At 36.1% G+C, this 27902-nt stretch overlaps 1 protein-coding gene across 1 annotated transcript; it reads left to right on the forward strand.

Moving 5' to 3' along the window:
* Window positions 1-1721: 1721 nt before the first annotated feature.
* gspt1 (G1 to S phase transition 1) lies at window positions 1722-27340 on the forward strand. Its single transcript, XM_059324090.1, has 14 exons — window positions 1722-2132; window positions 4103-4147; window positions 10948-11214; window positions 12260-12293; window positions 13544-13621; window positions 14020-14200; window positions 14874-15028; window positions 16463-16603; window positions 18121-18214; window positions 20655-20735; window positions 22748-22921; window positions 24532-24621; window positions 24743-24911; window positions 26584-27340. Exons 1-14 carry the CDS (start codon window positions 1934-1936, stop codon window positions 26634-26636), a joined length of 1761 nt encoding a protein of 586 aa, XP_059180073.1. The 5' UTR covers window positions 1722-1933; the 3' UTR covers window positions 26637-27340.
* The last annotated feature ends 562 nt before the right edge of the window (window positions 27341-27902 follow it).

Below are 27902 nucleotides of genomic sequence, written 5' to 3' on the forward strand. Positions count from 1 at the left end.
TTTCTCAGTTTTACCCTTTGCGTAGTTACTACAGTTAGACTTTGTAGGGCAGTATAAGCCATTAAAATAATATATATTATTATGAAATGGGCCATTCTACATAATAAGTACTTTTAATTTGGCACTAAAAGTTTATTTTGATAACACTTGTACTTTGCCAAAGTATGATATTTAATGCAGGACTTGTAGTATTGTTGCACACTAGTATTGCTACTTTTACTTAAAGTAAAATATCGCCACCCTGTTAAAATAATCGCCTAACTAATTTTTTCAAGTTTTACAGGAAACACAAAAAACTTCACCAAAAGTGTAACATATGACATTTATTGATCATTTCACTCAAGAAGGATGTAACAAAGGATGGCTATTAGCATAGTAATAACACTGTGTGTAAATTATGTAACTTAAGAGAAATAAATGACTTAGGCAATTTTTTGAACATGAACATGACATGACAAGTACCATGAGCATTAATGTTTTACTTCAAAGTGTCATTAATGTTCATGACACATCCCATGTCATGTTTATGACACGCTCATGTCACTCTTATGTAGACACCTTCAAAATAAAGTGTTACCATATCTTACTTAAGTCACAAAGGCATGTTCAAAAAATTGCCTAAGTCACATTTTATTTTGACTTAGGCATAATAAATCCGCTTAAGTCACACACTTGACATAGGCCATTATCTTAAAGGGTTATAATCACATGATCTGATCAACTGAGGATGGAGGTGATTTTACCATAGGTGGCAATGAGGAGATGATTTAGGCAAAAAAAAACAATTTTGACAAAAAATGACTAAGGCGATTATTTTAACAGTGTGACGATATCTGCCTACTTCTTCCATCTCTGTTCCTGAGATTGCTCAAAATACGGAGAGAAATGTAAAAGTTAGTAACATGATGGTACAATAATAGACATATGGATATATATATATATATATATATATATGTGTGTGTATGTGTGTATATATATATGTATGTGTGTGTGGGTGTATATATATATATATATATATATATATATATATACATATACATAGACATATATATCTCTATGGGTATAGTAAGCTATATATGTCATATATATGTAGTCATAGGTATATATGACATATATGTCTATGGGTGCAGTAAGCTATATATGTATATATGTCATATATATGTCTATGGGTACAGTAAGCTATATATTTATGTCTATGGGTACAGTCATAGACATGTACATATGTCTATATATCTATCTACATATGATCTACATATGTCTATGGGTACAGTCATCGACATATATATGTATATATGTTTATATGTATATGGGTACAGTTATAGACATATATGACATATATATGTCTATGGGTGCAGTAATAGACATATATATGTCTATGTATCTATGGGTGCAGCAAGCTATATATATGTCATATATATGTCTTTATGTCTATGGGTGCAGTAATAGACATATATATATATATATATATATATATATATATATATATATATATATATATATATATATATATATATATATATATATATGTATATATGTATCTCTGGGTACAGTCATAGACATATATATGTATCTGTGGGTGCAGTAAGCTATGTATATATGTCATATATATGTATATATGTATCTCTGGGTGCAGTCATAGACATATATATGTATATATGTATATCAGTGGGTGCAGTGAGCGGAGGTGTTGGTGGCCTCTAGCGGTGTTCGGAGTAGGTGCAGCGGCTGTCCACCACTCCTCGTCAGCTCCGGGATCCATATGCTCTGCTGGCCGAAGCAAGGCTTAACAAAGCAATGGGAACTTCACCAGACGTGCTGCTGAGAGTCTAGAACACACCAGCAACCAGACGCGTTTTAACGGACCTATCAAAAACCACCCGACCACCTTCACCGGGAGCGGAAAGCCAGCCTGTCAACCCCGACAAAAGCAGCGATGGACCCGGGTGACACAGCCCCGGATTCATGGGAGCTTGAGGAGGAGGACGCCGAGGCCCCGGCCGCCGCCGCGGAGCTCCCCACCGCCTTTGCCGCCCTCAACGTCAACGCCAAGCCGTTTGTCCCCAACGTCAACGCCCCGGTGTTCGTACCGAGCTTCCTCCAGACCAGCGCCGTGGAGATGCGGGCTTCAGACGGTGGGTGAACCAGACAGCTGGCTGGAGGTTAGCTTCTCTGGTTAGCATGCTGCTAACCAGCTAAGTTAGCCTTCCTCTCTGTATCCGTCCACCACAGTTATATCATTTACACCAACTCATCAACAAGTCGGCTCCAGTGGTAGTCATGTGTTGTAATGGCGCAATAGCGTATCGTCACACTGTTAAAATAATCACCTAAGTCATTTTTTGTCAAAATTGTTGTTTTTTTATGTGCCTAAATCATCTCCTAATGTCACCTATGGTAAAATCACCTCCACCCTCAGTTGATCAGATCATGTGATTTTACCCCTTTAAGATAATGGCCTATGTCAAGTGTGTGACTTAAGTGGATTTATTATGACTAAGTCAAAATAAAATGTGACTTAGGCAATTTTTTGAACATGCCTTTGTGACTTAAGCAAGATATGGTAACACTTTATTTTGAAGGTTGCGACAGAAGAGTGACATGAGCGTGTCATAAACATGACATGGGGTGTGTCATGAACATCAATGACACTTTGAAGTGACATTGATGCTCATGATACTTGTTATGTCATGTTTCTGACAGGCTTGTGTGACTCTTATGTAGACACCTTCAAAATAAAGTGTTACCATATCTTGCTTAAGTCACAAAGACATGTTCAAAAAAATGTCATTTATTTCTCTTAAGTTACATAATTTACACACAGTGTTATTGTTGTTAGTGGCTTGTGTGACTCTTATGTACACTGAAAAAAATTGGAGTGACATTTACTTTAAAAAAAAAGCTAGGTAAGTTTTTCCACACAGGAAGTGTTTGTAATCTTTACTCAGGCTGTTTCTAAGTAATATTTACTTAATAGACCCACTTATTTAAAAAAAATGAAAATACACAAGTAGATTGCAGATTCACTGATGTCCCTCAATTACATTTTACTTGGAAATATCAACTTATTAAGCCAATGACCTGGTTTAGTGAAGATTATTTGATTCATGATTCAATTTACATACAAAACTGAGGACACATAATAACAAACAATCACTAAGTAACGCACTACATTGAAAAAACGCTACTTTAAAGTAAAAGCACTGAATTCGTATTTTGTTGTAGAATTTATATAGATGATTGAAATAATAATTACAAGGCCAAAAAAACTTTTTTTCAGTGTAGACACCTTCAAAATAAAGTGTTACCATATCTTGCTTAAGTCACAAAGGCATGTTCAAAAAAATTGCCTAAGTCATTTATTTCACTTAAGTGACATAATTTACACACAGTGTTATTACTATGCCAATAGCCATCCTTATATGTTACATATGTTACACTTTTGGTGAAGTTTTTTGTGTTTCCTGCAAAACTTGAGTTAGAAAAAATGAGTTAGGCGATTATTTTAACAGGGTGACAATATTTTACTTTAAGTAAAAGTAGCAATACTAGTGTGCAACAATACTACAAGTCCTGCATTAAATATCATACTTTGGCAAAGTACAAGTGTTCTCAAAATATACTTTTAGTGCCAAAGTAAAAGTACTTATTATGTAGAATGGCCCATTTCATAATAATATATATAATTTTAATGGCTTATACTGCCCTACAAAGTCTAACTGCAGTAACTACGCAAAGGGTAAAACTGATAAAAACTGCTTTAAAGTTTTTTTAACTGGCCAGCCAAATGTGTTATAGGTAGATAAGTGACATGACACTTATTTTTTCATGTATTGATAATGTAATATGTGTTTATTTATTCACTTTTGAAGGTGAATAAATGGCTATTGGCATAGTAAAAACACTGTGTAAATTACACTTTTGGTGAAGTTTTTTGTGTTTCCTGCAAAACTTAAAAAACCCCAAACTTATTAAACGATTATTTTAACAGTGCGACGATATTTATAACACAGCAACAGCCACAATATGACGTCAAACGTGACCTCCCGTTTTCTAATAAATATTTATGAAAGTTTGACATGCTTTGCTTTCTCTCTCTTTAAAGGTGCCCCTGATCCAGTTGCCAGCATGGAGGTGGCAGAAACAGCCGGTATGCATCCACAGTGTGCTCCAGGCACGCCATGTTCACCTCATTTAGTTACAGATCTGCTGTTAGCACAGCACAGGCTCAGGCTTTTACATTCACCTGCAGCTAGATTGAAAAAAAATCTCTCACCATGCAGACTAGGAGAGCTTGAATGCTCACTTTGAGGCACGTAGGTTCACTTTGTGATCCATATTTGGATTGCTGGCATTGGTGAACCCATGTGCATGAGCCTACGTATAATATGATGCAACCTCACTTGTCCATGCCAGAAATAGACCACTGGCACACGCTGTGGTGTGTGAATGTCCGAGGCCTTGGTCTGCTGTGTGTCAGAGCAGTTTGAATGTATTTAGGCTGGTTTAGACAGGTTTTCATTTCCCCGAGTCGGGTTGATTCACAGTTTTCGGTCCGAGCCAAGATGCTGTGTGATGCATCTACTCACGTTACATGGAACTGGTGGTGTTTTTGTTTTTTTTAATCCAGTGGCTGAGCACTGCAGCTGTAGCAGAGTGAGTGACAGGGCGACAAAAAAGATCAGATATAGTGTATCGTTAGCCTCATAGCATATTTGGCTAAGTCATATTTGAGCGTTTCGGAAAACAAGAAAAAAACGATACATACACTACTGGTCAAAAGTTTTAGAACACACCAACTTTTCCAGAATTTGATTGAAAATGATGCGGTTTAATGTCTCAGTGTACTCTGAAATTAATGCACATTTGCAACATTTAAAATTCTTGATTGAAACACAACATTACTTAAAAAAGACACAGAATTAACAAAAAAGACACACAATTATTAAAAAAAGACACAAAGTGACCCAAAAAAGACACAAAATGACCAAGAAACACACTAAATGACAGAAAATAAACTAAATTACTTAAAAAATAAACAAAATGACCAAAAAAAGACACAGAATTACCAAAAAAGAAACAAAATTATTTTTAAAAAAAGACACAAAATTACCAAAAAAAGACACAAAATTACAAAAAAAAGACACAAAATTACTGAAAAAAGACACAAAATTACCACCAAAAAAATGCCTAAGTCATATTTGAGCGTTTCGGAAAACAAGAAAAAAACGATACATACACTACTGGTCAAAAGTTTTAGAACACACCAACTTTTCCAGAATTTAATTGAAAATGATGCAGTTTAATGTCTCAGTGTACTCTGAAATTAATGCACATTTGCAACATTTAAAATTCTTGATTAAGCATGATAGTGTTTTGAAAGTAAAAAAAAAGATTCAAAATCACATTTTATTTTGGACTAAAGGACTAAAAAAAGACACAAAATGACCAAAAAAAGACACAAAATGACCAAAAAAAGACACAAAATGACAAAAAAAGACACCAAAAGACACAAAATGACTAAAAAAGACACAAAATGACTTACAAAGACATGAAAAGAATTAAAAAATGGACAAAATAGCCCAAGACTCCATAGAGTTAAGTTGTTAACCCACTTCTTGTTCCCTGAAAAAGGCCTACTTATATAATTCTGAAATGTACATTATTTTTCAGTTTTGGTTAAGCTTACCTTTTTTTATTTACCTCTGGCAGTTCACCACTTACCTTTGTACCCTTTCAAGCTGTTCATTGGACTTGAACTGCTTGAATTTCAATAAAAAACTGGAAAAATGGGGTGTTCTAAAACTTTTGACTGGTAGTGTACATCACACTGGTCTTTTTTTGGAACGAACACAGAGTACTTCTGCTCACTGAACGCTATTCCGAAAATATGAACAGGCTCACTGCAAAAACTCAAAATCTAACCAAGAATACTTATCTTATATCTTGTCAAAATGTCTTATTTCTAGTCAAAACAAATCTCTTTACACTTACAAGTGTTTTGTTAGCGTTGACATCACTTCATCATACCTTGTCGCAGACATGTGATTAAAAGTAAAAACACACTTCTCCTAATCCCTTTGATTGACTGAAAGTACATTTATTGTCTAGAGAACGTTGAAGTAGGGCTGGGCGATATGGCCCTAAAAGAATATCACGATATTTCAGGCTATTTTTGCGATAACGATTATTCTTCACGATATTATGAAATACTTAAAAAGATATAGAAAATATGTTTTTTTTTAGTCTGTATAAATAAATAAAAATCTGAAATGTAGTGTGAAGTGCAAATCTCAACAGTTAAATAAAAAACAAAAAAATCAAATACAAAAACGTTTACTCTTGACTCTTGAGTATGAGCAAATAATAAAAAATAATCATTTAGGGGTTTTGGGGGCATATTTTAATGACATTTTGTAAAGGAGAATAAAGGTTCTTGTATGTTTTATTTAAGGCATCTTATTTTGACAGTCTTCTTGTAAGTTCTGTGGTGGATTCTGTTAACACACCGTGCTCTTATTTTGAAAGCTGCATGTGTTTAGCGACAGAGTGTAAGTAGCTTTTTGTGATTAAAACAACTTTAATTGTTAGCTAACGTTAGCCTTACGCCACTACATCAAGAAGTAGGAATGTTGCCAATATCATGATATGCTTTTTTTTTAACCGTAAAAAAAAAAATATACCGATATTATCGTGAACGATACGATATGGCACACCCCTACATTGAAGAAACTGATTAAACTGATAAACTGAAGAAGTGATTTTGGACTCTAACATGTGTTCTGATAGGCTGAGAACTAGGGGTGTGCCATATCGTATCGTTCACGATAATATCGGTATATTTTTTTTATGGTTACAAAAAATGCATATCATGATATTGGAAACATTTCTACTTCTTGATGTAGTGGCGTAAGGTTGACACTTACACAACTGAATATACCGAGCTGCCCTCCAAACACACTGCTGCATTATGCATTTCGTTAGCCACAAGCTAACAGTAGCTAACAATTAATGTTGTTTTAATCACAAAATGCTGCTTACTCTCTGTCACTAAACACATGCAGCTTTCAAAATAAGAGCACAGTGTGTTAACAGAATCCACCACAGAACTTACAAGAAGACTGTCAAAATAAGATGCCTTAAATTAAACATACAAGAACCTTTATTCTCCTTTACAAAATATCATTAAAATATGCCCCCGGAACCCCTAAATGGTTATTTTTATTATAATCTCATACTCATGAGTCAAGAGTAAATTTTTTTGTATTTGGCAACTGTTGAGATTTGCACTTCACACTACATTTTAGATTTTTATTTATTTATACAGACTAAAAAAAAATCCTATTTTCCATATATTTTTAAGTATTTGGTAATATCGTCAAGAATATCGTTATCGCAAAAATAGCCTGAAATATCGTGATATTCTTTTGGGGCCATATCGCCCAGCCCTACTGAGAACATAGGCAATAAGGCAGAAAGATGCAGCAGTAGTAGGAGAGTATATCACAATTTGGCCAAAAAATGACTTAGGCAATTATGCAATGAGGCTAACGGTGAACCTGGTCTCACAGAAATCCGTGAAATAGCCACGGATTTCGCTTAACTCAAAATCCGTGGAATAGCCACGGAATCGCTCAAATTTCCGTGAAACTGACACGGATTTTGCTACAATGCAAGTTAAAGACAGTCATATCCCGTGGCCATCCCATTGATATTCCTATTGGTTTGTTCCAAGTCACGTGACTTTCAAGGTCCCGGCGGTCAGAACAAAAAACATGGCGGACAGTTCTCTCATTTTTAGTGAAAAAATTAATATTTTGACTTAGTTTCTGCATAAAAATGGATTTTGATCACATTTCTAACGAGAAATATATATTTTATTTTCTAAATATTCACTCAGTGAATGTACATAGTCACTTTGTGGTGAAGATCTCGCCAGAAAAATATGACTGTCATTAACTTGCATTGTAGCAAAATCCATGTCAGTTTCACGGAAATTTGAGCGATTCCGTGGCTATTCCACGGATTTTGAGTTAAGCGAAATCCATGGCTATTTCACGGATTCCTGTGAGACCATGCTGCTAACGGTATGTAAGACAGTCAGTGAGAAATATTTCATACTGGAATATTCATGGAAATGCCTATTCCTTTACTCTCAACATGTCTGAGAAAGAAATTTAATTGCCGCATGATGAGACTGTCGACAAAGTCAAGGCACAATTGGCTTTCTTGGTTGCCAGCGGCGATACCTCACACACTGATTATAAACAAGCAGGGCTGAGAAGAAAATGGGCTTTGTATATGACTGCTGGGCTGCATAATTTCATAGTTACAGAAATGGGAGGCTTATTTGTGTGTTGCCATGGGAAGATGCTTCTTCTGCAGGGCTCAGCACATTTCAGCATACTCTTGTTACTGTTCGTTCTTTTGGTTGTACTTGTTTGTTCAGCAGAACATTGAATTGATTGTGTTTATAACAAGTGGACAGGACTAATGAATGAGTAACTGCAGACACAGGCAAGTCTGGTAACTGTTTTCGATGAACTGTGAAGGCTAATGGATTTTAGGAGCATATGTTATAGGGATATGTAGGAAGATACAGCTTTACTAGTAGTTGGGCCACCTAGAAGTCAACTAACAACATACCACTGTCAAAGTCTTTGACAGATTTTTTTAGAAATAGAATAAGATTTTAAGATTAGAAATGACCAAAAATATCTGTTCAGTCCTAGAAATACCCACGCTAGGACACGAGAGGAAGCTGTTGTGACGGGAAAAACATTTAATTCAGATTACCATTACACCATTATACCATTACAATACAGATTAACATTTAACTCAAATTACCTGGGGGCCGCTGGAGGCAGTATCAAAATGATAAAAAAAAAAAGACACAAAGTTACTTTAAAAAAGACACAAAATGACAGAAAAAAACTGAATTACTTAAAAAAGGGAAAAAAATTACCAAAAAAGACAAAATTACAAAAAAGACACGAAATGACTGAAAGAACAAAACACTTAATTACTTAAAAAGACACAAAATGACAAAAAAATACACAAAATGACCAATAAATACACAGCATTAACAAAAAAGACACACTATTATTAAAAAAAGACATAAAATTATTTTAAAAAGACATAAAATTACAAAAAGACACAAAATTACAAAAAAAGACACAAAATTACCAAAAAAAGTAATTAAAGGGACCTTCCACACACAACACGGTAAAGTGCCATTCATAAAAAAAAAAACTCACATTAAATTTTCATATCAAGGTGGGGGCCACAAAATATCATCACGAGAGCTGCAATTGGCCCGCGGGCCGCAAGTTTGAGACCCATGATTTAATTCACTCTGACAGTTAATTTCATTTAAACTATAACATTTGTAAACAGAGTCAACTATTATTTTTCCTGATAACTCTGCTAAAGGCAGCTGTACAGCAGGTTCCCTGGGATCAAGATTAAACTTGAAGGGCAGTTGGAAAGTGCAGACCTCCCCTGAGGCGAACGGTGCATTCAGGTGCTACTCGAATGGCTCCGTTTCCTTAGTTGGGAATTTGTTCCACCGACTCCATAGAGCTTTTAAATTGTAATGTGGAAACAACATGGACTAGAGCCGACTTTCAATGATTAATTAAGTCGTATCAAATACAACAACTGCCTCCAAGATTTACTAAGAGTAGATTGTAGAGTAATCTAGGAACAGGCCGACATGTCACACAGACTGAAAGGACATTTCAATTATATGTCAACTGCCAGAATAATATTTATGTGATACATTCCCAAAAAACTACTTTGACCAACTTCAATGAAAAAAACTTGTTAACACATTGTCTAGGGCTAAACTAAATATTAAAGAACTCAAATTATTGTCATACAAATTAGTTCAAGTAAATAAATATCAAGACTTATCTTTTCTCTGTAGCTGTTTTCAGACTGCTGAGGGTTTCTCTTAAAGTTGTGAAGAAATATGAGAAGAAATCTAAGAACTTTGTTTTCAAGAATCTCATTTGTTCTCAAGTTCTATCTTAGGAAAAACTTAAGAAAACAACTAAAGAAAAGATTAGATGGGGCGTTCCCGGTGGCACACCTGGTAGAGCGCATAGCACGGAGGCCCAGTCCTCGTGAGCGGGCGGCCCGGGTTCGAGTCCCGCTCGGAGCCCTTTCCTGCGTGTCTCCCCCTTTCACTCTAACATCTCTACTGTCAATAAAGCTATAAAATGCCCAAAAAAAATCTTGAAAAAAAGAAAAGATTAGAATTTCTTCATGAATACCAAAATCTTCTTAAATTTTGTCTTAAGAGCAAAAAAGTGGCACTTAAGAAGGATTTTTTTTTCTTAAGAATGCTTTATGAATCCGGCCCCTTATCAATACTCAGTATCGGCTGACTCAAAGTTCAGGTATCTGTATCAATATTGGGACTGAAACAGTCAGATTGGTGGATCTCTAGTAGTTTTTCTATAATCCTGCTGACAAACAAAAAAAAGCCAATAACATAATCTTCTTGGCAGAGTTAATTACATTTTGAATGAAATGACTCGGCTTACATAACACACAATGGTTACCAATGATATTCCACAAAAGACACAACGTCTAAAATAGAGCATGTGATGATGATGATGATGATGATGATGATGATGATGATGATGATGGCTAAGTGAATAAGATGACTCAGTGCAGATCTGACTTTGAAGTTGGAATTCTGTCTGTGTGTTTGAAATGTGCAAAAAGGGGGATCTCCTTCCAATTTTTGTGTGCAAATGTGTTAAAAGGATTAAAGTTTGGGTCTAAACACAAAACTGGCAAAAATGCAGCAGCTTGAATGGATTCCAGGATTTGGACTCAATCAGGATTCACTCATGAAAAAGCATGTTATATCATTAAATAGTCCCTCCTCCCTCCCTCTGACAGGAGTACCAGGCGTAGTAAATGTGTGTTTGTTTCCAGCTCCGGTGGAGAACGGAGGCACGGAGGCAGACATGACCACAGAGGAGGAGACGTGGGAGCAGAAGGAGGAGCCGGGGGGAGGAGGAGGGGGCGGAGGACAGGAGGACCTGGGCTCAGGAGGAACCTGTGAGGAGGGCGCCGCCACCAACGAGGACGAGGAGATGATGGAGGAGGAAGAGGAGGAGATGCCCATGCCCAAAGTGGCTCCGGCGCCGCCAGACGCCCCCAAGAAGGAACACGTGAACGTGGTCTTCATCGGTCACGTGGGTGAGTCTCATTTCTATGTGGATGTATATAGGGTTGTCACGATACTAAAATTTTCAGCTCGATACCGATACTCAGGAAAATATTTGATACTCTATACCAGGGATTCCCAAAGTGTGGTGGGTGGACCCCTGGGGGTGCGTGAGCTGCTGCTAGGGGGTGCGTGAGATGAAAAATGTAATGGCGGTCTGATGATGACACAATTACATTTTTTTCTGCCACACATTAAAGACGTGTTATTGATTAATTAATAAATACAAGCTATTCAATTTTTATGTAATTTTTTTGTTCATTTTTGCATCTATTTTGTTGTTATTGTTAGCTCCACGCTCATTTAAATTTGCTGGAGCTCAAAATATAAAATTTTCCCAACTGATCTGCTTTCCGCCTCTGATCCTGAGCCTGTCATCATCCTCCACCTTTAATATGGCGATAAAAAATCTTATTGCATTTTGTTTTTTTGAAGGTGTGGGGGATTGGGGGTGCGTCAACCCGGTTGGGACATAGAAGGGAGTGCACGGCTAAAAACGTTTGGGAACCACTGCTCTATACCATTTTCGATACCACAAGGATAAAAAAAAAAAAGACCAAAATTATTAACAAGAAAAATGCAACATGTAAAAATGAACAGAACCACAGGTTAAATATTTATAATAAAAACAGTTGTGCAAAAAGAAACTGCAACTATGCTAACAAGCTTCAGGTCTGAGGTAGTGCAAAAAATAAATAAATACAATAACCAATAACAATTAGAACAATATTTTCGGCTGTGTGTTGCTGGTTGGTTGCAGGTCGACTTTTCTCTGCTTCATTCTGGGACTTCAAGAGAGAAAATAACACTTTTCAGTCACCAACATTTATGTAAACTTATTATCGATACTTTTGAAAATGACTATTGTATCCGGATACGTTTTAGTATCGATACTTTTTTGAGTATTGATACTTTCTTGAGTATTTATACTTTTGACAACCCTAAATGTATATTAATTTATCTAAGATTTAAGTTTTATTCATCTTATTATGTTTCTACATGTTTATCTCTTGTCAGATGCTGGAAAATCAACTATTGGAGGACAGATCATGTGAGTATTCTGTTTTAAACTTGAGTTTGAGTTTATTTATTTAAAACAGGGACAATGCATATTAATGAACATATACATGTAAATATGCAAGATTATAGCCAACAGCTAATTTCCATCTTTAGTCCCGTTGGCAGGTTGATGTCAGTACCATAACCATAACAATAAAATCAATAAAACAACGGTAACAACAAGTAGAACAGTTGGCCTTCATGGCCAGAATGAGCAGGAGGAATAATTACTGAGAGTGTCCTTGAAAACACAAGAGAACAGAAAATAAAAATAAAAGCAAGAACAATGAAAAGTATAGTGGATCAAGTTCACAAACTAGTGCAGAGCCTGTAGGAAGTATGTATTCGTATAGTGCAAGATTATATTTTGTAGCTAATGCTAATGCCTCTTGCTAGTGTAACCTTAAATAACACAGAAAAGCTATCTTTCTATCCGTATTATGCTTAGCTGTCAGTTAATAAAGGTTTGTTTTTGCTGTTTTTTAATGGATCAAATTGATGCTGAAAGGGCTTTAATCTCCGGTTAGCATGCTAATCATGAGATAGCACATTACGCAGTATGCTGCACTAAAAGTTCATAAACATGAACCCAATTAGCTGATATACTATATTGCAAGTAAGTATCTCATATCAAATGATTATGGGCATTACGCTAAGCAACATGAATGTCATCCCTGAATTACATAGTAATGCAACATAAGAAGTGAATAAAGCTAAATCTCCACTTAGCATGCTAAACACGCTACAACAACATCTGCAACTCCATAAAACACTTACTTTTCATAAGGTACCACACCATCCAGCACATACACATTGAACATTGATATTCACTGGAAACTATTCTAATATTATTGGTAAAAAAAAAAACTTGTAGCGCACTTTAAAACTCCTAAAGATAGGTAGGCTAAATAGACTTCCAGATGAGATGAGTCAGGGTGGAAATCCAGAGTGAATTGTGTTACTGACCAGGTGTAGGCCTATCACACAATGGGGCGGAGCTCCCCTAAAAGGGGGCGGAGCTCCCCTAAAAGGCGTCCGATCGGAAACAGTGCAATGCTGCAACACGTCCTACGTAAATAATGATATTTTGAAAAATGAATTCAAAATGTTCAAAATCGAGGATGCACACCTTCGTGCCATGAGCAAGACACATACAAAATCTGAGGTCAGCAAGATATGCCCTAGACACACACATGCACACACCTGATGTATCAAATTTCTTCTTTTGTTCCCTCCTTTTAGGTACTTAACTGGAATGGTGGAGAAGCGAACCCTGGAAAAATATGAAAGAGAAGCAAAAGAAAAGAACAGGGAGACATGGTGAGAAATGGCAACACTCTCTCTTATTATTTTTTCTAAAATCAGCATTTTATTATTTTTATTTTTACTATTTCATATGGGAATAAATTGCAGTAAGCTGGTTTACCCATTAGTGGGTTTGAACGGCATGATTTCTAATGAGAACATGAAGTGGTCACACCAGAAACTGTAAGAACAGAAAATATTCTAGTCAGATTTCCATAAAAACCACTTTGACCTACCGTGTTATTTTTCCGGTTGTATTTTTCACTTGGCAGCTCTTCACTATAGAGTTCAATGTGAATAATTTCAGCAAATATCGCAGAGGTTTTGATCCAAACAGGCTTGTTGGCACAACATTTTCAAAGCTTTTAACACAGTTTTGTGAAACAGAAATGAATGAATGCTGGTTGTTGCAGGTACCTGTCGTGGGCTCTGGACACAAACCAGGAGGAGAGAGACAAGGGGAAGACGGTGGAGGTCGGGAGAGCTTACTTTGAGACGGAGAAAAAACATTTCACCATCCTGGACGCACCCGGACACAAGAGCTTTGTCCCCAATATGATTGGTGGAGCGTCGCAAGCTGACCTGGCAGTTCTGGTGAGACGGACACGGACATAAAACTGAACACTAATTTAGGGCTGGGCGATATGGGCCAAAAGTCATATCCCAATATATATTTAGTCTGAATATCGATATACGATATATATCCCGATATATTTGTTGCAAAAGTGAAAGCAATGACATGTCACAAGTAGTTTTATTAAAACCGTTAATTTAAGTCAGCATAAATACTGTATAACATCAGTATACCTTTTTTTAAAACAAAGCTCCATAAAGTGCACATTTAAATAAAAAATATCTTAAACAAAAATAATTTTGACTCACTTAAACACACTAATACAACCAAGTGCTTTACAAAATCAAGCTTTAGAAATATTTTACATTATTATTATTGTCTTGTTTCATAGTAAACACCAGTCCTAATTATAAATATCAAATATTATATTAATTTATTTTCTGTATTTTAATCCTGTAAGTGATTTTTATGTAAATTTGCGCACATTTGAACTATATCGATATATGCGATATGGTCTAATTCCATATCACATTTAAAAATATATCGATATATTTTTTATATCGATATATCACCCAGCCCTACAATAACTAGCCGTAGACCTCAGACACACACAGATTAACTGAACACACAGAACTTTTTCCAAATGTCACTAAACACTGGTGTTAATTCTGCTACTTTATTGGTTTGTATCAGGTGATTTCAGCGAGAAAGGGGGAGTTTGAGACGGGCTTTGAGAAGGGCGGACAGACACGGGAACACGCCATGCTCGCTAAAACAGCCGGAGTCAAGCATCTCATTGTCCTGGTCAACAAGATGGACGACCCCACGGTCAACTGGAGCCTAGAAAGGTAAACAGAGGCTCTGTTTAAACAGATACAGTGGCCCTCATTTATCAAACGAGAGTACGTCAGAAAGTGAGCGTAAAAATGGGCGTACGATCATTTCTACAAGGCTCGGCATTTATCAGTCTGGACGTGAGCGAAGGATCAGATCTCAGTCTGCTCTCAGCTCGTGTACGCAAATTTGAGTCAGTGTGAAGTCGATACGTCTGAGTCTGAGAATTGATCTTAGACTGTTGTACTGATTAGAGATAGACCGATATATATCGGCCATTATTTGCGTACGTTCGCCGGTCAATTAGCCCATTTCACTGAGCCAACAGCAGGCAAGGCTCGGTGCAACATTTGCCATTCTCTGGTGAGCTGCTGCTGATACCGGAAATAAGAAAAACACATCAAATATGTGGATCATCTGAGGCGCCACCACCTCGAGGCCTAGAACAACATACACATTGTTTGCTATCCAACTGTTAATATGTTTTGTTAGTAAATGTTTCTTTTTTGTTTGTATTGAGACTTGTGTAACATTTGTTACCTTTGTGTCCTTTTTATCAGTTAGTTAGTTAATCCATACTATTAGTCGTAGTAGTAGTATTTACAGCGGAGAGTTGTGGTTGTGAACGTCCTGAAACAACCGTTGTTGTTGTTTACATTATGCCGCCGCTACCACAAAGCTGTCTGCAGCCAACTGAAAAGGCGCCCACGTGGAGGGCTGGAAAATGACCAATCATAAGAGGGCCGGGGTCAGCCTCGGTCTCCGCCCCCAATGTGTCAAAAGTCCTCGCAAAAGTCCTCGCCTCGGAGAGAGAGAGTGTTGTTGTGCGTGTTGTTGTTGTTTTTTACTCGCTCACACCTACCTCTGCTTCACTCGGTTGCGTAATATGTGCGCGGAGATCAAACAAGTGCGCGCGGCAGTTGAAATCAGAGAGATCTGCGCGCGTGCAGATCAAATATGACGCCATACTCCAAATGTAAAATATTCACTGAATATATATTCAATATATAAGTACTTTTATTTCATAAACCTCGGTCACTGCGTGTTTTTGTAATATTTCTATTTCGCTCCTGTTGTTATTTGTAACGGTGCACTTTTTCTAATAAAGTGACTTTATGGGGGAAAATTCCTCTTTATGGCCGTATTGCGCCCTTTGGTGTCGTTAACTCTGAAGGCGAGCCTTCTGAATCAGGTATATATTATATATATTAGGGCGTGGTATTTAAATTACGCTTATCAACAGCCGATCATTCTCACGCTGTGATTGGAAAGATACGATCGTTTGATAAATCACACGTGAACCCTGACGTTAGACGAAATATACGCTCAGATCTGCGCTCGTTTGATAAATGAAGGCCGTTGTGTTCCTGTTGGGTTTAATTCACTGTCTTTCCTATATACAATTTATTTTGCATTTCATATTTTAGTTAACCAACCCTTTCCTGCAGGTATGAAGAGTGTAAGGAGAAGCTGGTTCCCTTTCTGAAGAAGGTGGGCTTCAACCCCAAGAAGGATATCCACTTTATGCCTTGCTCTGGACTCACAGGTGCCAACCTCAAGGACCCCGTGCCCGAATGCCCCTGGTACACGTAAGTCTGCACTGTGGATCGACTGTATGGCAGCACACTGTGAACTATTGTCAGATTTTGTAAATTTTAGACGCTGTAACTGGATGTACAATCATCCTCTTAAGCCTTTATGGCCACTGGCTGAATACAGCTACACACAGCCAACCGACTCCTACAATCATGCTTTGTTATATATATATATATATTAACCCATTTAGGCCTAAAATGCCTGGAAAAAATGCCTGTAAAACCTACGGGCGATTTTAAAATAACCCCCAAAACCTAAAGTTTTTTTTAGTAATTTTATCCTTTTTTTTGTCTTTCTTTTTTGGTAATTCTGTGTCTTTTTTGGGTAATTTTGTGTCTTTTTTTGTAATTCTGTGTCTTTTTTGGGTATTTTTTAGTCTTTTTTTAATAATTTTTGTCTTTTTGGGGAATTCTGTGTCTTTTTGAGGGAATTTTGTGTCTTTTTTTTAAGTCATGGTCACCTAAAAAACCTAAAAAAAAAAAAAGGGCTCTTCTTCTTTGACATATAGCACTCCTGTAGTAGTTACAGTTGGCTCTTAAATGTATGTACTTACTTGATTCCTGTGGTCTGAGGCTAGAACCATCAGGTTCATGCATTTACTGTTAGTCGCTTTGGACAAAAGCGTCAGCTAAATGACATGTAATGTAATGTAACAAAGGGTGTCTGAGTGGGAGAGCAATGCAACATGTTCTCTGCATATCTGACTGGTTTCCAGGCTGTCAGAAATGATGTAATCAGCCATGGTAGCTGCTCTCATAAAGGAATCTCTGACAACATTAAAAACCTGTGAAGAAGTGGATTTTAGTTTATAACTGGTTACCAAAAAAAGACACAGAATTACCAAAATAAAAGACATAAAATTACTAAAAAAAACCTTGAGGTTTTACAGGTATATTTTCCAGGCATTTAGGCCTAAATGGGTTGAAAAAAAGACACAGAATTACCAAAAAAGACGCAAAATTATTTAAAAAGACACAGAATTACCAAAAAAGACACACAATTATTTAAAAAAGACACAGAATTACCAAAAAAGACACAAAATTACCAAAAAAGACACAAAATGACCAAAAAAAGACACAAAAGCACAAAAAAGACACAAAATTACCCCCAAAAAAGACACAAAATTACCAAAAAAGACACAAAATTACAAAAAAACCTTGAGGTTTTACAGGTATATTTTCCAGGCATTTTAGGCCTAAATGGGTTGAAAAAAAGACACAGAATTACCAAAAAAGACACAAAATATTTAAAAAAGACACAGAATTACCAAAAGAGACACAAAATTATTAGAAAAGACAAAAATGACCCAAAAAAAGACACAAAATCACAAAAAAAGGACACAAAATTACCCCCAAAGAAACTTCAGGTTTTAGGGGGTTATTTTAAAATCGCTCATAGGTTTTACAGGTATTTTTTCCAGGCATTTTAGGCCTAAATGGGTTAATATATATAACAAAGCATCATTGTACGACTGGTTTATAACTGGTGTTTTTTTTCTGTTCTTTTCCAGGGGTTTGCCATTTATCCCCCATCTGGACAGTTTGCCAAACTTCACCAGATCCAACGACGGACCAGTCAGACTACCTATTGTAGACAAGTACAAGGTGAGCAGCTGGAGGCCACTGCTTCCCTTTCTAAAGGGAGGAAAGCAGAAATGTGTGGCAGCTCGTCTTCCTCGCTGCTCTGCTCTGTCCTCAGCAGATGAGTGGGCGTCCAATTTCTCTTGCTTTTTGTTCACTTGCCCAAAATCTTTTTTATGTTCCCTCTCCAGTTTGTCATTCTGCTTCCTGTTGGCTGTTTTTCCAGCAGCAAACACACACACACACACACACACACACACACACACACACACACACACACACACACACATACACACACACACACACACACACACACACACATTCTTGTACTTCTATCTTTGTGAGGACCCTCATCGGAATAGTGGAATAGTGAATTCCCTTGCAAGGTGATAATAGTTTTGAGATTTTCCTTAGTTTTAGTTTTAGTTTTCATTATTTTTAGTGTTAGTTGTAGTTTTTTGTAATGGGGTATTTGTTGGGTGGGAGATTAAAAGAGGTCACAGTAAATTTTGTCTTTATTTCCTTTGATTTATCCATTTTCATTATGTATGAAAAAAGTTGACAAAGACGAAAACGAAGGACATTTTCACTATAATTTTAGTTAGTTTTCTAACCACATAATACAGTTTCAGTTAGTTAATTATCTTTTTTAAACATAAACCTAATTGTAACCTTTAACCCTTAAAAAAATGCCTGAAATCTCACTTTCTCACTCTATCACTTTGCAAAAATGTCCTCAATCTGTTGGTTAAAAACGTGTTCCAGTCCTCACTATGTAGGAAGTACAAGAACACACACACACACACACACACACACACACACACTGCAGCCTCTGCATACTTATTGCTCTTTAAGATAATTCAGCTTCTTGGCTCCGTCCTCAGTTTAGATGTTGGAAACAGTTCAACACATACACCAGGCTGGTCGGTATTGTAAGCGTTGGTGGAGTTATTCTGGAGCTCCCTCAGCTGTCTTTACATTAATCATCTTCCCATTTTCCACGTATCATCTTCTCCCTTTATCCTTGTGTCTCATATTTGTTAAATATTCCTCCCTCCCTTTCTCTGTGATTGCATAAGAGCTTATGTGGTGGTTATTTGATGAAGCAGTCTCCAGATGTTTATAGGGGATTATAGTGAAGTTAAGTGGGTGCTGTTACTAACTTCACACAGCGAGCTTCTGCAAATCATGTCGATTAAACTCTATCATCCTATCCTCATTGTTTTGTGACGACTAATAGACATCATGATCGTCAACCACGATCAAAATGTTTGAATAGATTTGCTAAATAAAAGCCTGGAGCGCTCATATAAAACCTGTTTGTGCTCAGATATGTATCCTCCAGTGTTTTATGTTGCTTTAGATCAGGCCTGGGCATTGGGCGTGAGGTTATCCAGAAATTAGAAATCAATACAACCGCAGTGCTTTTATTTTGAAGGCAGTTTACGTATATCTGCCTGCAAAGAAAATACACTAAATACACTGAGTTACCTTGGTACCATCTCAAAATCACGTATTGTTTTTTGCATAAAGTTAACAAATTACTGGTTTACTGCATAACATACAAGCTCTATATTGTTTTTGTGGTTTGAATGTATGTTAAGTTTTACTACAGCTAAGACAACAAATATAGCCACTAATATATATGACAGAAGAAAATAAACCTTGTGTCCTGTCAGCCGCCACTATAGAAGCCTTTTGATACTTAATATCAACTTTCTATGAATTATGATGCACTCGTTATTATTTACAGTTTTTTATTTTACAGTTCTTTTAACTGTTCCACCTGTTATTTCCTAAATAAATGGAGTGTGTTTCAGTGATCTTGCAAACTCTTGTAGATTGTAAATTATGTTAATAAACAATTTATTAGACTGTGGTTTCGATAGATTGTCAAAACCGCTGGTTAGCTTGTCGGAGATCATCTGAAGCGTAACGGTAATGACGCTTAAATCCCGTGACCGTGTTGTAGTTCACTATAGCATTACGTTAGCTTTTTACTTCTGTCGGCTGCATTAATGCTTCAAACATAATAAAAGTGGTGTTAACCTGTGAAGATTATCCTGCTGAACTAAACCTGTCGGCATCAGAAACGTGTGTTTGCCACAGAGCTTTTTAACAGGAAAACCATTTACATTATGTTCTTTCATGAGTTTAGAAAAACAACCCTGTTTTCAACCTCACAAAAAATTATTTTTCATTTTAAAATTGTTTATTTTTTGCTGAGGAAATTCTAGATTTTTCTTAAACTGAGATGCATGGTTTTCAGTGGAGTGCATAAGATTTCCACTGTAATGTTTTCTTCAGTTTACACAACACAAGTATTAAGGTCAAAAAGATTTTAAGGCAAAAATTCTTCAGCTGTAGTGACTTTATATGCTTCAAAGGTTACAGATGGCAAACAGTGAATGATCCGTCCTAATGTTTGGTGTGTGTGTGTGTGTGTGTGTGTGTGTCCCTGCAGGACATGGGGACAGTGATCCTGGGGAAGCTGGAGTCTGGATGCATCAGTAAAGCTCAGCAGCTGGTCATGATGCCAAACAGGGTGAGAGCTCTTCTGAATGACTTTCCTCCTGCTCACAGGGGAACAATGAAGCTTCACTAGAAATAACTTCAAGGCCGTGTTCTTCTATTAACTTCACCGCAGCCTAGATGAGAAGAAGATCCTGGAACAAAATGTTTCAGTTCTAACTAAGGGATGCACGATATTAACCCTCTAAACCCCAACATGCCATTTCAGGGTGTTTCTTGCTCTTTTTGCAAGTTAAATAATAATAATAATAATAATAATAATAGATTCAATTTTTATAGTGCTTTTAAAGGTACTCAAAGTCGCTTAAAATGACACAAATCATGAAAAAAGAAAATGTTGAATTTTGCTTACAATTTTTTTTAAACATTGGAATAAAATGGAATTGATATATACTAGGGATGCAGGATATTATCGGCACGTTATCGGTTATCGGCCGATATTGGCTTGAAAATGCGCCAATATAATAAAGTGATTAGATATTGTGATAGAAATAATGTTTCACACACATTAAATGTACATGTTGCAAATATGAACACAGGTTGCAAATATAACGTATAGCAGGTAAAATTACGATAATATCTAGTTCTATATTTTTATACTAAATATATTTGACATTATAGCCGGTTTTACTTGGCCGAATATCATCAAAAAAAAAATCTGGTATAGAGTTTCAAGCCAGAAATTTAGAGGGGAAGCTGATGGCAAGACTCCACGTTGCTTCATTTTTATGTCTTCACGTCATGAAGAAGTAATGTGCAGGTGGTTTCATGGACTCCAGAGGGTTAACACGCCATTTCAGGGTGTTTCTTGCTCTTTTTGCAAGTTAAAATGACACAAATCATGAAAAAAGAAAATGTTGAATTTTGCTTACAATTTTTTTTAAACATTGGAATAAAATGGAATTGATATATACTAGGGATGCACAATATTATCGGCACGCTATCGGTATCTGCCGATATTGGCTTGAACATGAACTATCAGACATCGGCCAACATGCCGATATAATAAAGTGATTAAATAATTAAATAATGGAGTGCACATCACCTCTCTGTTCACCTTGTTTGTAGCTCATAGAATTGTGCAGTGTAGTCTGAGCCCACCTATTTATTTATATTCTGATTAGAGACTGAAGCTGCTTATATTTTTTGTCCTTTTTGTGATTTTGTTTGCACAGTGCAGATTGAGTCGTCACATACTGGGCTCCTGTTTTAAGTTAAAATTGAATTTAAGCAGCAGTCTGTAATGTACATGTAGTTTTATTCAATTTGGGTTTAATTGCTGCACAGTTGCACTTTTCACATGTTCCCAGTGAACACAGGTTGTGTTTATTATTATTATTATGTCAATTGGGAAATTGGCCAAATTTGCCCTGATTGTGGGTATTAGTTGTGCGGGGGAAAAATATTGGTATCGATATAATGAGTTGTAAAAAAATCGGCATATCGGATATCGGCAAAAAAATCCAATATCGTGCATCCCTAATTTTTGTACATTCATTATGTTCTATTGCTATTTTTGCACTATGGGTGAATCTTTTATATGTAATTTATGTGAGTGCAAGCACATTTGCGGATGGTACAACTGCAGTTTCGTTATGCCTTCACAATGACAAAAATAAATCTTGAATCTCTACTTAATAGAGTATAATAATAATAATAATGTAATAATGTGTGATGGCACTTGAGAGATACACACTTCCAGTGTTGTATAGTGCACCATATATGTAGCAGGTTATCTAATCAGGAGATGATTACTTGTAATTTCATTATAAAAGGTTCCAGGTGTATGCGTATGCATGTTTCTCTTTTTCTTATGTAAATTGGGAAATTGGCCAAATTTGCCCTGATTGCGGGTATTAGTTGTGTGTGAAAAACGGTGATCGGCTAAATGAGTTGTAAAAAAATCAGCATATCGGATATCGGCAAAAAATCCAATATCATGCATCCCTAGTTCTAACATCAGCAAGTACAGCAATGATGTGTTTATTTGAAGTATTTACCAATGTGTGTGTGTGTGTGTTGCAGCACACGGTGGAGGTACTGAGCCTGCTGAGCGACGATGTGGAGACGGACGATGCGAGTCCTGGGGAGAATCTGAAGCTGAGGCTGAAGGGCATCGAGGAGGAAGAAATCCTGCCTGGTTTTATTCTCTGTAGCCCCGACAACCTCTGCCACTCCGGACGCACCTTTGACGCACAGGTACATCAGCATCACACCAACAAAGTCATATACAGGTGTATTTTTTTATCGGTGAAAAAAAATGCATATCATGATATTGGCAACATTCCAACTTCTTGACGTAGTGACGTAAGGGTTTCCCGTTAATTACCTAGACCAGGGATGGGCAACTGGAGGCCCCGGGGCCACATACGGCCCACACCCTCACTTGAAGTGGCCCTCAGTACAACTACATGCATTTGAGCATGAAATCTTAAAAGTGCAGCGTAAAAATGCACAAAATTACTTCTTGCAATTAATGTTGGTCTGCTGTTCTTGCGCTGAAAAAAAAAAGAAATCACAGTAAGTGGTTATATTTTATTTGCTTCAAACCTTTTGTATTCCTATTTATACTGTTAAACACTGCAAATTACTATTACTAGATTTAAAAAAACTTTAGATTTAGAAGTGTTAATAAGTGATAATTTATCTTGTTTTAAGAGTTAATTTCTTATTTTAAGCTTTCAAAATAAGAGCACAGAATCCACCACAGAATTTACAAGAAGACTGTCAAAATAAGATGCCTTAAATAAAACATACAAGAACCCTTATTCGTCTTTACAATAATTAATTAAAATAGGCAATGATTTAAGATCACTGTATATGATGGAATAGTGGCATTAGAATGTGTGAGAGGCACCAAATTTGGACTTTTATGAAAATAAATTCTCCTAGCAGCTATTTTTCAACACTATTTTTCACAGTGTCTGGCTACTCCATGTCCTAGTAGAAAGCCCTGTTTACTGTGAAAATGTTATGTGAGGTGTTTGCTTAAAATTATCTCTCAAAGTGGACGAGATTGATCACATTGTAATATAAAAATGTACAAAATGTTCTCCTAGGGGGCCCCCTGGACCCCTAGATGGTTATTTTCATTATGTGCTAATATTCAAGAATTAAAAAGTAAATTTTTTGTATTTGGCAACTGTTGAGATTTGAAATTTACACTACATTTAGATTTATGGTTGATTTTTATTTTGTTGTATGATTTTTATTTATTTATACAGACTAAAAAATAATTTTCCATATATTTTTCAGTATTTTTTGATATCGTCAAGAATATAGTTATCGCAAAAAATATACTATATATGGCCGTATCGCCCACCCCTACACTGGAGTATAATTAATTATTCTGGACACACACACACACACACACACACACACACACACACACACACACACACACACACACACACACACAACACACACACACATCTTCTACTTCTATCTTTGTGAGGACCCTCATTGGAATAGTGATTTCCCTAGTCCCTGTCATTGTGTCCCTCTTAAGCGTCTTTGAGTGTTTAGAAAAGCGCTATATAAACGAAATGTATTATTATTATTATTATTATTATTATTAACCCTAACATAAACCTAATTGTAACCTTAACCCTAAAACAAGTCTGAACTCTAAAACAAGCCTTTAAAAAGTGAGGACCAGCCGAAATGTGTGTTTCGAAACGTGTTCCGGTCCCCACTATGTAGGAAGTACAAGAACACACACACACACACACACAGACGCTTCTTGCTTTTATAGATAGCTGTGTGATTTTATAAATGTCTGAATTCTGGACTCCCTCCTTGTATTTCAGATCGTCATCATTGAGCACAAATCAATCATTTGCCCTGGTTACAATGCAGTCCTTCACATCCACACCTGCATTGAAGAAGTGCAAATCTCAGTAAGTCTCTGCTCGACCAGCTGCTGCTGAAACTGTCTGTTTGATTTGCTCAGTAAGTCGTTTTTTAATCGCCTCCTTGCCTAACTTGACCGTGGTTCAACTCTTTAAATCCTGCCTGCAGGCCTTAATCTGCTTGGTGGACAAGAAGACGGGGGAGAAAAGCAAAACAAGACCCCGTTTTGTGAAGCAGGACCAGGTGTGCATCGCCAGGCTCCGGGCAGCTGGAGTCATCTGTTTAGAGACTTTCAAAGACTTCCCTCAGATGGGACGCTTCACACTGAGAGATGAAGGTAAGGACACTGTGGCTGTTTGTAACACTGTTTGAGTACGTTTATCTTAACCCTTTAAACCCTTTTTCTATCCATCTAGTAATTGTAAAACTTTTTTTTTTTTTTATCACAAACCACATTCTCTTACAATGGTAAAAAATAATAGTATACGAGCATTTGTTTAAAAATGTCTAATTTAACAGAATATTATCAAATATAATGGTTTTTAACAATGTATGAAGAACAAAATCTGAATGAAAATTGATGAGAAAAAATGGTTAAATGTTACGGTGATGATATTTTAATAAAATTATATATAATTTTGGTGCTACCAGCTACCCTTGAGCATATTTAAGTGCTTGCCAAAGAAAAAAAAAGATTTTTTTTTTTTTTTTTTATATTTAAAGATGTGTTAGGGTAATGTATTTTGCTCACAGTGTCTCTATAAATGTCAGAAAATATCTTAAATTTTTCAAATAGATTACAAATTTATATTAAACAGTGACTTTAGATTGTATAGGTTATAAAGCATCAAATAAAATATGTATTCAATGCTCTTGGATTTTTGCTATGAGCTGTACCATGTTCATGAAAATCACCCAGTTAAAGTGTGAAGCTAAAAGATGAATTCATTTGGAACAGAAGTGCTGAAAAACTGTTCATACACTCCAACAGGTCCCATCCATTGCACACAGAGTTTCAGCTTCTCCCCTCTGGTTGTAGGTTTACAATCCCTAGGTGTAGAACAAAAAGACACAAAAACAGTTTTGTTCCTGCAGCCATTACACTGAGGAACAAGTCATAGCTATGCTTTGCACAGGTGTTTATTTATTTATTGGTGCTTTTATGTATATATTTACTATTTCTGTATATACATTTTAACCTTTATCTACGTTTTTAAAACCTAAACAAGTTTTATTTTATTTTGCTGTTTTATTTTGATTTGATTTTTCTGTCTTCTTTTTTTGCTATTCGTATTTTAGTTCACATCAATATATCTAAGTAAAGTCTGGACTAGGGTTGTCATGATACTAAAATTTTCAAATCGATATCGATACTCAGGAAAATATTCAATACTTGATACCATTTTCGATACCACAAGGATAAAAACAAAGACCCCAAAATTGAACAGAAATATTTTTATTAACAAGAAAAATACAACATGTAAAAATTAACAGAACCACAGGTTAAATATTTATAATAAAAAACAGTTGTGCAAAAAGAAACTGCAACTATGATAACAAGCTTCAGGTCTGAGATAGTGCAAAAAATAAATAAATAGAATAAACACTAACAATTGGAACAATATTTTGAGGTTGTATGTTGTGCACAATATTAGGCAAGCTTGATTAAAAAAAACAACAACAATAATTTAACTTAAGTGTTAATTCCTTGGCTAGGTATCGATACTTTTGAAAATGAGTATTGTATCCGGATACAACGTTTTAGTATCGATACTTTTTGAGTATCGATACTTTTAACAACCCTAGTCTGGACCTGTAAGAACTTTTAACTTTTTTAATTTTTAATTCAATTGTATTTAATTTTTAACTTGCCATTTCTTGACTCCCATTGTCTTAAGTTGAATGATGTGTGATATGTGCCTCTTTTTGTGTGTGTATGAGGACTCTATACTGCAAACAAAATCTACCTCTGGGTACAAATAAAGTAACTTGAGCTTGAACTCCGCCAGGTAAAACCATCGCCATCGGCAAAGTGCTGAAGCTGGTGCCAGAAAAGGACTAAATGCAACAGGGGCAGCATGCATGGAGTTCTTCCACCCGTTCCCAGAGGAGAAACGCTGCTAGAGCCGACCCAAACAGCTACTCTCTCTTTACACACAACTATGCTGAGGAGGAGAACAACAACGACAACAACAAGGAGTGACGGAGAATAAAAATTGCATCCAATGAAGAAAACAAGACTGAATCAGTTTTTATGATGAACAATATAAAATGAGAGACCAAGTCCAGTGTGTCAGCTTTCTCATATTGAGAGCTCAGCTATGCCACTAATGTAGCTACATGCCCCCTCCCCCCTTCTGTACTCCCACGGCACACCGCGCAGACGGCACGCCACGCCATTTGTTTTTAGAATGGAGACGGATGCAGTGTAACTGAGTTCGGGAAAGAAAAAAACGAAAAAAAACAAAAAACTATAGAATGGTTTCATATCCTGTAAAAGAACCAGAGTTAGCCTGTAATTATAATTTGCAAAGTACATCTCCATTTTTTAAAGAGTGGGATTAAGAATCCAGGGGACATTTTATTTGGTTTCAAAGGATTGCTGTACCAAAATTTTAAGTTTGGTCTCTCTCCACGTGAGAAGGTTAAATTGGATTGAGCTCACATACTACTCTGATAAACCATGGTAAACACACCCACACAAACAAGACACACACAGCTGTTACATAATCTAAACTGAAAATAAATGATGAAGCTGCAACACAACGGTGTAGTCGTTTGTTTTTCAAGCAAGTGTTCCCATTCGCGATGGGCAGATCCATACACAATGTATCAATACTGAATCCGGCTATTTCCTGTTGAAGATTTATACAACAAAGTCTAACTGCAGTAACTACATTTTTGGCCAAAATTGAGTTATAACTAAATATGAACTCCTTGATGTCTGTTTTATCTTGCGACAAAGTTTTAGATTTCAATTTTGCTTTATTTCAGATAAATAATTATATAAAAACCACAAAATCCAACTCAAAACCAAAGCAGTAATTACACTTACCACAGTCTGCTTTGGATATATATACTAAGTAAAACATAAAAATAATAGAAATCAGTTTATTTGATAGGAAAATTGTTATCTAGATAGTGATTAAGTAAAAAAAAAAGTCAGAATTATATTAAGACTAAAATATAACATTACTTAATAATATTAAGTGTAAATTACACAACTCTTTGATTAGAGTTGTTAAACTCTTAAATACACAGATAAAATCAATTTGAAAATGTTTATTCACTGTAAACAAAATATAAAAGCTGAAAGAAGATGACAACA

Source organism: Centropristis striata, chromosome 21 (genome assembly GCF_030273125.1).
Source record: "Centropristis striata isolate RG_2023a ecotype Rhode Island chromosome 21, C.striata_1.0, whole genome shotgun sequence".
Taxonomy (NCBI): Eukaryota; Metazoa; Chordata; class Actinopteri; order Perciformes; family Serranidae; genus Centropristis; species Centropristis striata.

Coding starts and splice junctions, on each gene's coding strand:
- gspt1 (XM_059324090.1), top strand. CDS start 1,934: ATGGACCCGGGTGACACAGCCCCGGATTCATGGGAGCTTGAGGAGGAG. Junction 15,029..16,462: donor GTCAACTGGAGCCTAGAAAG/GTAAACAGAGGC, acceptor CCTTTCCTGCAG/GTATGAAGAGTGTAAGGAGA. Junction 18,215..20,654: donor CTATTGTAGACAAGTACAAG/GTGAGCAGCTGG, acceptor GTGTCCCTGCAG/GACATGGGGACAGTGATCCT.